We start from the raw sequence: 10,598 nt of genomic DNA on the forward strand, positions 1-10,598 counted from the left end.
TGTAAAACTATTCTAGACTGCACAATGGCAAGTTGTTATACTAGAGCTACTCAGCCATGCATGTTTATACTGGCAACTGGTTTGGCAGATTAACAGATTAACGACACGTAAAGCTCCACCCTGAAAGTTAAGATAAAATAAGACAAGATAGAACTTTATTAATCCTGAAGAAAATGCTCGTGCCAGATCTGTTAAGAAAGCAAAATTACATAAGAATGTAGAGTGTCCAGTAGAAAAACAATAAGATAAAAGAACAATTAATTACTAAAAATATGAAGCTAAACTAGAATAGAATAGTAAGAAATAACACTGGCAATGATTCCGAGGCAGTAAAGTAATATTAATAATGAAATATTGCACATTAAATTAGATTAAAAGTTGACAGGATCGGCTCCTTGGGTTTGTTACGTAATAACATCAGGAAGTCTGAATCCGTGCTTTTGAGACTATCATGAATAGAGCGCAGTTTCATGGAAATGCTCAGCCATGGTGCTGTTTCTAACGTGTAAAAAAACACCAAATGAACATGTTAACAAGATTAAAAACCTAATTCTAACTGGTTGTTTAACTATGTACTCGTAGGTAAACATTATATACTGACATTTGGATGTGACACACACACACTGCTCCTTATTATTGCAGAAAAATGTCAACCATGACACATGAAATCCTTGCAACTTGCCGGATAAGACAGCAGACAGCAACAGGGGCATGAGCTGTTACCCAGAATGCACCGCGTGTGTCTTTTATCACGTCTCCACCGCGTCCCAGCAGAAGCAAAAGACATGACGGGGGGAGAACGAACTTGACTCTTCCACAACGCCACAGCTGGCTGACTGCTGCTCGCTTGTCATGCGTGTGTGTTTTTTGTGCGTTTGTACATGTGTACAACGCAGCAGGCGAGTGAGGCAGATGTCCAACACGCAAACACGCGCGCTCACGCAGGACAGTACAGTAACGCCATTAACACAACAGCAGCAGCAGCAGCAGCAGCAGCCCGACAGGTTGAGTTAGTGACACTGAAGGACCCCTCCCCGCGTGACCCCGTCAGGTCACCGCGGCGATGATAAAGTGCTGAGTCGTGCACATGTGTCCCGATGCCAGCAGTTTCCAACAACACCCTGAACACACCCAGTTAATGCCCCTTATCTGGCAGACGCACACACACACAGCTGGGAGAGGATGGCAGAAGTATACGGAGAGGGATGAAAAAAAAGAAAAGCTCTCTGTTCTGTCTGCAGGGCTTCAGCGTTGCTTTAACCTTAAATCCAATTAATTTGACTCTTTATCCCGATTGCGTTGTTTTCAAATGAGCCCTTACGACTGAAAGATTTGTCTCTGTTCTCTCGTTCTCGGTGTCTCCTCTGTCGGGAGTTCATAGCCGCTCTCCTTCCATACAAGAATCGCACAAAGGACAAGTACTGTTTAATCCCATCGCAGCCCAGCCCTAAAGACAGACCAGCTGGAGGCCTTTGTGTAGTGTATATGTGTGTGTGTGTGTGTGTGTGTGTGTGCGCACGTTAGATGACAGGTTATATAAACCTGTGTTACTCGTGTGTGTGTGTGTGTGTGTCTTGCAAGAGTGTGAAAATTACTCAATAACTCTCTTGTGTGAGTTTTTCTAATGAGTGTATGCATATATATATATACATGTGTGTGTGTGTTTGTGTGTGTGTGTGTGTGTGGAAGGGAGGGGGGTGGTTGCAGAGGGGGGTTGTGGGTAAGTAGAGTTCGGGGCCCCCCTCTCACACAGAGACACACAGATATTCAAGTTCGAGTTGCGTCGCCTTTTGTTTCCAGGAGAGGAGGGGGCGCGGCGGGATGGATGGACGGCTTGCTGGGACACTGTGCCCCCCGATTTTCCCAAAAAAATACCCTCCCCTCTCTCCTCCGCTGCCTCCCCCCCTCCCCATTTCATCCCCCACCACCACAACCACCACAACCACCACCGCCGCCGCCGCCGCCACCCCAGCCAGTGTAGTGCCACTGTATTGTCTGCTCGCAGGCGGGCCGCTTGTTGCTCGCCTTCTGTCCTGCTGGGCCGAGTGTCTGACAAAGGAGCTGTTTTAAATATGTAGACAATCCTGGATCACTTGCACACACACACACTCACACACTTTCCTCTTTCTTTCTCCGGCAGTTCTCGCGTAGCCGGACCTGGCCTGGGAATGTTTCCTTTTTTCATGGAGAATCAACAAGTCTAAGACATGAAAAGGGATACAGGAGGCTTTTCTCCACGTTATACGCTTTGCATGAATGCTGTGCGGCGCGGCCGACTTGTCGAGGCTAAAAGCTGGAATCCTGTTTGCTATGGAGCTTTGTTCTAACTGTACATTTAACCAGCTTCGTTTATTTAAGCCAAGGAAAATCCATATGGTTTGGAGAAAAAAAAGTATGTTTGGTACTCTTTAAAAACTGAAGGAAACATCTGTCTGGAGCTGATTCTGGAAGTTGCAGCTAACTTGAGGAGCTTGTTCTGCCAGCCAAACCCTGCAGATGCCAGTTTAGAGACGAGCCGGTTTGAAAATGTGACACAACAGTCAAACATCAGGACGCCTCCACATGTCCACATGACACTCTCCTCTTTATCTCCTCCTCCCTCCTCCCTCCTCCCATGGTACGGGAGCCCTCCCTGGCAGCTTGGCAGAGTCGGCTCCCTCACGCGAAGCAGCAGAGTGCAGGGGCCCGGGCCCCAGACAGGAGCCCAAGCTGGTCTCAGCCTCCCAACATGTTGAGCTGGCCCGCCTTGGGCACAGCCAAATGGTTCTGCAGCTGCCCCTTTGTCCCCCTTCCTTAAGTAAACAAAGGACAGAAACAAATTAATGACCTACATTCACGGCAAACCTCACACGGCCTCCTCGCGCACAGAGAGAGAGAGCAGTTGTCTACAAGCAGATGTTCACTTACAACGCTGCAGATTGCAATTAATGATCAGCAAGCAGCGCAGAACCAAAGGAGAGGGTTAATGTATTTTCTGCTTATGAAGTGACGACTGAAGGCAGAGCTGAGTGCAGGTAGCTGGAAAACACTTTTCGCATAGTTTGGATGTTTAAACTGACGAAAAAGTGTCGTACTTTTACAATAAGACGCCTCCTAAAACTGTCACATGTTTAAGAAACTCTGCTTTGTTGTCATTTTCAACGTTAATCTCATCCAAATGCTTTCGGAGAAAAAAAAAAAAAAAACGGCTGAACTCCGCCGAGCTGAAATCTTTTCAACACTTCTAAGTTTCTTAAACCAACATTAGGCATTCATCAGACGGAGGACAATGTCATAAAGATTAGGAGTGAGCTTATCGCGTGAGTGTGCGTTGGGGGCTTACCGAAGAGACCATCTGTGGCCTAATGAACGCTGCTCCTTGGCCTCTGAGTGCAGGGGCTTTTAATGCATCTGTAAGAGCAGGTTTACTGAGCAGCAAGACATTAGCTAAAGCTGATTTCTTTACTGGAAACCCGTGCTTGAGAACCTTTAGAAGGAGCCTCAGCGTGTGTGTGTGTGTGTGTGTGTGTGTGTGTGTGTGTGTGTGTGTGTGTGTGTGTGTGTGTGTGTTGCAGGGGATTGGATCTCAACAAGCTGCTGCACATTTTCTTCTCAGATGCAGCCCACACCTCAGTTAGTGCCGCAGATATATCGGGAGTTGTGCAAGCACTCACACACACACACACACACACACGAGCGTGCAGGCCGCCACGCTGTGTCCAAGCACGGCTCACTGTAGAGCTTCTCAAACACACAAGCATGTACACACAGATGCACATACGTAACTTCCACCCACATTACAAGTCACTGAGGGACGGGATGCCAAGACCTCCCGCACTGGCCCTTCTGCAACCTGTAACTCTGAGTCACTACGCAGAGATGTGCTTAAAAAGATGTTCACTTCTAACTATTTTAATGGCAGTTGGTGAATTTACTGTAAGCAAAAATCACACGGAACTGAAGAAAAACTTCACACGTAAGGTTGAATTTCAAGATTCTTATAATTTATTGCAGTTTGCACACAATTTAAAAATGTCAACAACAGCACGCCAAAAAATTACAAAACTAAACACAATTAGAATTTACTCCCCTTGAGAAAAAAAAACAAAAAAAAAACAAATCAACCCAACTATGATTGTCAAAGCTAAAATGACTAAATCCGAAAAAGGAACATAAAAGAAAAAGCAAAGAAAATTTGTAATCTCAAAAGGGAGCAAATATATCTCAATCAAAATCTGCTTGTTTTTTTTTTTCTCCCCCAGACAGTGATTGTCCTTTTTCAGTCATTATTTCACGCCCCCCCACCCCCACCCTCCAACCCCTCATCTGTCTTTTCATAAACTGTCTATGACATTTGAATTTTTTTTTTTTTTGTATTTTTTGTATTTTTATACCTTGCTTTAAAAAAATCTCCCCCCTTTTGTTTTCAAGTAAGCACAGCAAAAAAAGATGGAGAAGTCTTGTCAGGGTGTTTACTTCACAGAGCGGTTGACATCACTCCCGCAACTCCACCCCACACTCACACTTTTTAAAAAATTAAATTAAATTTAAAATAAAAAAAAAAAACAGCCCGGACTACAGCAGTTTAAGGCGGTCAAGTACAACCAGAGGAACAGAACGGAACGAGAAAACAGCAGTAAATGATGAAAACAACAGCAGGATGGAGGGAGCCCATATGCAGAGACGCTGCCAGTGAAGAAATAACATTTCGAGACAAAAAAAAAAAAAAAACGAGACGATGTGGTGCAAACTGCCGCAATGTCACCCACACTGTTGCATTGGCAGAGCCTGTAGGTGCCACCAGATGACATGGCGGCACATACAAGCACCCCACCCACCACATGCACATCAGCGGGGGCATGCACGCAAACACAGACACACATCTGAGCGATGGAGGAGGAGGGGGGGACGTCGGTATCTCCGTCAAATGTTTTTCGGATTGTATAAACGCTTGACTTATTATTTTAAAAATGTGAGATACAGAAGTTAAAAAAAGACTAAATAAACTGATGTAGCCCCAACCCGAACACAACATTCACATACAAAAAGAAAAAAAAAAAAGAGTTTTCCAATCACATGATCAAAATATAATAAGACATCATTTTTTTTCTGATAAATTCAATAAATTCCATGAATTTACACTTGATTTTCAACCCCTTTCTCAATGCTCTACAGTATCAAATACTTCCATAGCATCAGAAATGTTGTTGTTTTTTTTTCTCAATAAAGGCATCTTTTCAGCAAAAATCTGATTTCTTGTCTTTTAGCTTAAAAAGGTGCATTCAGGCATGCCAATTCTCTCCCATCTGTCTCAAAGTAAGGATTAAGAGGAAAACAGAGACATCTTGTGACATTCACTGCATCTAATGTGAAATGAGCTGGTCGAGTTATTGGCCCCGCTCAGCTCGGCTCGGCTCGGCTCGACGTGAAGCAACAGTGTGACAAAGATATCTGACCCTTCAACTTTCAGCAGGAGAGCTCAGGTTCAGCCTCTCTCCTGCTCTTCTTCTTCTTCTTCTCCTCCCTGTATCCTTCGCACTTCTAGCCAAGCCACAAAAACTGCACTCGACAGACCTGAAACACGAGCCCAAATCTGCGGATATAATAAAAAGAAATGGCTTGACCACGTTTAGAACCGGAGAGGACGGACACACGAGAGATGGGAAAGCAAACACGTAGCAGTTGGAGACATTAAAACGCCTGAGGAGGAGCAGGAGGAGGAGGAGGAAGTGCTGGGTGGACGTAGATCTTCAGTAGGTTTAACTGACTGGTACGAACCAAGTCACACGCTCATAAACACACACACACATACACACAAACACACACACGCGCAGCAGAGAGATCAGTGCATATAAACACAGGCTTAAAATGCTTCATCATATCGCTTCAACGTCCGACGGAAACACATTCGGTAACATTCTTCTAGGAGCCCAGCGACAGACCTACGACGAGTAGAAAAAAAAAAAAAATCCAACTTTTCACTGTCAAAAGTGTACTGTTCAAACATTCCCCCCCTGATGCAAAAACCACAACTTAAAGGTTTAAGACAAAATCAAATTTTCATGCATTTTTTTCCATAGTCGTGAGAATAATATTCAGTTTTTCAACAGACCGCACCCTGGAGTAGTATTCACAAAGAAAAGAAAAAGGAAAGCCCGTTGTCAAATATTTGATCAATTACAATGTGTACAGTAATACAGCAAATTCACATTTTTATTTTAAAATATACAAGTTTGGACGTCATGCAACAACAGCAGGTCCCATTACAAAAAAAGTAACAAAATAATAATAATAATAATCATTAAGTTAAAAAAATTGTAAAGGATTAAAGTTTTAAAACTATAGCAGAACAATATACAACAACCTTAAATTAAATACCTTTTCAACAAGAGATGTTTTAAAGACTGCCAGCTAGATTTAAGAAAAAATTCTATCAATAACAATAATAATTATTATTATTTGTAAAGGTCTTTTCATTTTTAGAAAATACTTCAAATTGATTGGAAGTGAAAAAAGGAGGCTGTGCATTGCATGAGTGCCATCAGTTAGTCTGTCTGTCAGTCAGTCAGCTTTCCCCTGAACACACAACACCAAAGAGCTTAACAAGAGAAGCGGGGAGCGCTTCGCCAACGACACCTCCATGCCAGTAGAAAATAAAATTAATACACACACAACACACTCATACACACTCACGCACGTTAGGTGAAATTTTTGCCAGAGTAGTGCAGTATCACACACGCACACACACGCACACACACACTTCTTCAAACTGTGTGTGCGGTGGCGTCGACTTGCGGTGATCACAGTACCCGTTTAGTGTATTGTAATGCTTTTTCACTTCAGTGTGTTCGACCTGAACTCCTGCAGTGGTGTTTTTTTGTCTGTGGAAATGGGACCGATACGCTGGCCAGCGCCGGAGTGTTGTGTCTGGGATGAAACACAAACAGAGTGAAAACTCTTCAAAAAGGCGAGACATCCTCACACTGGGACCCATGTCCTTAGACGCAAATAAAACCACCGACAGAAGAGAACTTACGCCAAATAAAAATAAGAGTTCAGAATAAAATAGAATAAAACAAAATTACCCCAAATAGCAACAACAAAAAAACTCAGTAGTAACATTTTCATGTGCTATTAAAGTGCAATTGAATGAGATGTTGCAACAAACAAGAACATGACTCACTTAAACCCCGACTATCAAACTCTGCCACCTCCCTGTCACCTCACCATGCCTCTCTGCCCTTCTTTCACTCTCCGTCTCTTTCCCTTTATCAAACCCAGCAGTCAGTTTCTACTTCCACAGTTCCTGGGAGCTGTCCTCGATTGCCCAATCCCTGACATTGGGCAGTGCCAGCGGTTCACTCTTCACTGACAGCGAGTTGACCAGTTCGCAATGGAACTTGCGGATGTGTCGGTAGAGGTCCCCGGATTGCGTGAAGCGCCGCTCGCACCACTTGCAAGCATGCGGCTTCTCACGCGTGTGCACCACTGCGTGGCGGCTGAGGTTGTGTGAGTACTGGAAGCTCTTGCCGCAGGTGGTGCAGGTGTAGGGTTTTTCACCGGAGTGTGTCCGCTCATGGCGCTTCAGCGTGTACATGCAGGAGAAGGTCTTGCTGCAGATGGTGCAGGTGGGCACGTTGACGTCTCCGGCGGGCTTGGAGCGGATGCCCTCCTGCTCCCTGAAGTGGGAGCTGAGGTGAAGCTGGAGGATGTGAGGGGAAGGGAAAACCTTGTTACACAGCGGGCACATGAAGATCTGGGTGTGTTGAGCTGACAGCATGTTGGAGACGTAAGGCAGCAGCGAGCTATCCATGCTGGCCGCCTCGGCCTGGGCGCGCTCATTTTCACTGCCCAGTATGTCCTCATCGTCTGCTGAGGCTGGAGGCTTCTCCTCCCGCTCCAGCTCTGAGGCCAGAGAGGCCTCTCGCAGCGCGGACAGGTGCGCCTCCAGGCCGAGCCTCCGCTGGGCCGACAGAGGCCCTCCGACCCCGTGGTGGGTCAGGCCCCCGTTGGTGCTGGGAACTGTGGCCTTGGTGAGGCCGCTGTGCTCCATGTCGTAGTCCCCACCTCCCAGTTCCTCTTCCTCATCTGAAGCCACGCCCCTCTCCACCTTCACCCTCACAGCCAATGGGCTTTGGAGGCTGTCTGGCGTAGCTGCGCCACTGAAATAGGACTGGTGGTGGTTACTGTGGTTGCTACCAGCGATCGGCTTGACTGACAGGTCCAGGACGCAGTCAGCCGCATCATTCGACACCCTCCTGCCCCTGTGGCCTCCACGAGAGCTCACGGAGCGGTGGGACCTCTGGGAGAGAGATCCAGTGGAGCTGGTGGGGCTGCCGGCCGGGGAGAGCAGCTTCCCTCCCTCCGTCAGGCCTTCCCCACCTTGCGTCTCCACCTCGCCGTGCCTTGGGCTGGTTGTAGCCATGGCCGGCGTCCCTGGTCTGTCTGCAGACGGCAGCCTCAGCCACAGAGGTCCTCCCTCGGCCTTCCCCTCCTCCTCTTCATCGCTGTGCAGCAGGTCGGCTGTAGCAGGTCGATCTGTAGAACCATCTGATAGGCTGTCGGCCTTGTCAGAGCAGCTGGACCCACCATCATCCTCTCTGCGCGTGCTGTCTGCCTCTGCTGTGGCCTTCTGCTTCAAACGCTTCTTACACACCTTGACAATGTCATACATGTGCAAGTAGCTGGCCGCTGCCAGCACATCCTCTACGGGAAGGTCCTGGAACTGCAGCTTGCCCTCGTACATGAACTCCAGGAGCAGGGAAAAGGCCGGGGCTGTGACAATGTCGCTGTTGAGGTGCACCACATCTCTCTTGTCCAGCTGGTCCTTGTAGAAAAGGTGAAAGTACATGCTGCAGGAGGCCAACACAGCACGGTGGGCACGGAACTGGGCATCGCCCACCAGCACCGTGGAGTCACACAGGAAGCCCTGGTGCCGCTGCTCGCTCAGACACTGGAGTAAATGTCTGCTGTGGTCTGGGAACTCCATCCTGCCGTCCTCATAACCTGCAGCCAAACACAGACACAAAAACAAGTTAAAGTTCAGTACGTTAGATATCGGCCTCAGTGTCCATGATATTTACATTTACACCTATAATGGGTTAAAAGAAGATGTGCATGATTCTAATTCAGTGTTAAAAATGCTTCATTGAGAACAAATAAAGAAGTAAAACATGAACTAAAATATAGACGACAAGGAAAAAAACAACAAAAGACAATATAAAATGAGAGACAACAAAAACAGAGAGAATCTAAAAAAATGAAAGAAAAGGTAAAATTCAAGCTAAGTGTAGACACCAAATAGGTTTCTTTTTTATCATCAGTTAGCCTTTTGTGTTAACAGGACAATTTCTACAAACAAATTTATATAAAACGAGGCCAATAAAAAAACTGAGAAACATGAGCGAGAAGAGAAAAACACATTTGGTACGAAACGCTGAAAACAAACCAGAGAATACGAGCAAGTGAAAGAAACATCCAAGAGAAGGTGGGTCAGTGAAAACAAGGCGAGCGAGACGTAAAATAAAGAACATTTTCAAACATGTAAAGGTAGCTGAAAGGAGACAAAAAAACACAACAAAATATGCAGCATTGACACCAGACATATAAAAATCAGTTCCTATTTTCATGCAGCAGCTCATCACCGGTGCACAGATACGATTTTTACTCTTAATCACGACATCAACAGAAACATTTCCTGTAAGTCACGCGTACATTCCTTCGTGCAACATTGTTAATTATTTGTTTTCTTCTCTAATTATTTTATTTAAAATAGCTAAGAAGAAAATAGGGAACAAAATAGATCATAATTACAATTAAAAAGTGCAATTTCTGAGTAATCACAGATTCAGTTTTAACCGAGAGAAACACTTAATCTCAGGTAAACCACCAGCGACAGATTCTTCCACTCTGTCTCTCCGTTCTCTCTCTGAATCTCTCTAACTCCTCTGCCTGCACTCCTGGATTGTCGCTGCTCCTACGCTGGTTATTTTTATTAACCCACTTTGGCCTGGCCTGGCACAGCCCTTTTAGGTAACCGGCTTTCAGCTGCACACACTGTCCTCGCGTACACAACACACACACACACTTAGTACCAGCCTACCTACCAACCACCTCCACAGGCTAAGTCGAGCAGGAAAACTGGCCAATTGAAATAGCACTGTCAAAAACAAAACAGCTTGTCCCTTGTTTAACCTGCGAGCACCGGCTTTAGGTGTGAGATTAGGCGAGGAAAAAAAAAAAAAAAAGGGAGAAAATTTGCAGCAGTGCTCTGCAGGTGTCCTCTGAAAAGAATCAGGAGAATTTATCAGAGCTGATAAAATAAACGAATTAAGCGAAAAAAAAAAAACCTTGGATGACAGACGACAATAAGGAGAATGAAATCTGTAAAAAGTCCCACCTGTTAACCAAGTCGATTTGTCCTGCCTGAGAAAATACATTGGTCCCGCTCTGCACTGTGTTAACCAAAGCAGTTAAATCACCTCATTTGAATGAAGCTAAACCAAGAATGTCAGTGTGTGTGAGGCTGAGCGTGTGCGTCTGCGTGTTGTGTATGTGTGTGTGTGCTCGCCCTCCGGCTCGTTCAGACTGCTTTTAATGAGGGGACTTACGGGGACAAG

At 45.6% G+C, this 10,598-nt stretch overlaps 1 protein-coding gene across 2 annotated transcripts in view; it reads right to left on the reverse strand.

The window, feature by feature from the left end:
- Positions 1–3,961: 3,961 nt before the first annotated feature.
- zbtb18 (zinc finger and BTB domain containing 18) overlaps positions 3,962–10,598 on the reverse strand; it is a 10,197-nt gene continuing 3,560 nt past the window's right edge. For both annotated transcript variants that reach the window (XM_008299669.1, XM_008299668.1), the window contains exon 2: positions 3,962–8,985. In XM_008299669.1, coding sequence (XP_008297891.1) covers positions 7,271–8,968 — 1,698 coding nt within the window. In that variant the 5' untranslated portion in view covers positions 8,969–8,985 and the 3' untranslated portion in view covers positions 3,962–7,270. The remainder of the gene's footprint in view (positions 8,986–10,598) is intronic.

The sequence above is a fragment of the Stegastes partitus genome, unplaced genomic scaffold (assembly GCF_000690725.1).
Source record: "Stegastes partitus isolate 25-593 unplaced genomic scaffold, Stegastes_partitus-1.0.2 Scaffold1444, whole genome shotgun sequence".
NCBI classification, from domain to species: Eukaryota; Metazoa; Chordata; class Actinopteri; family Pomacentridae; genus Stegastes; species Stegastes partitus.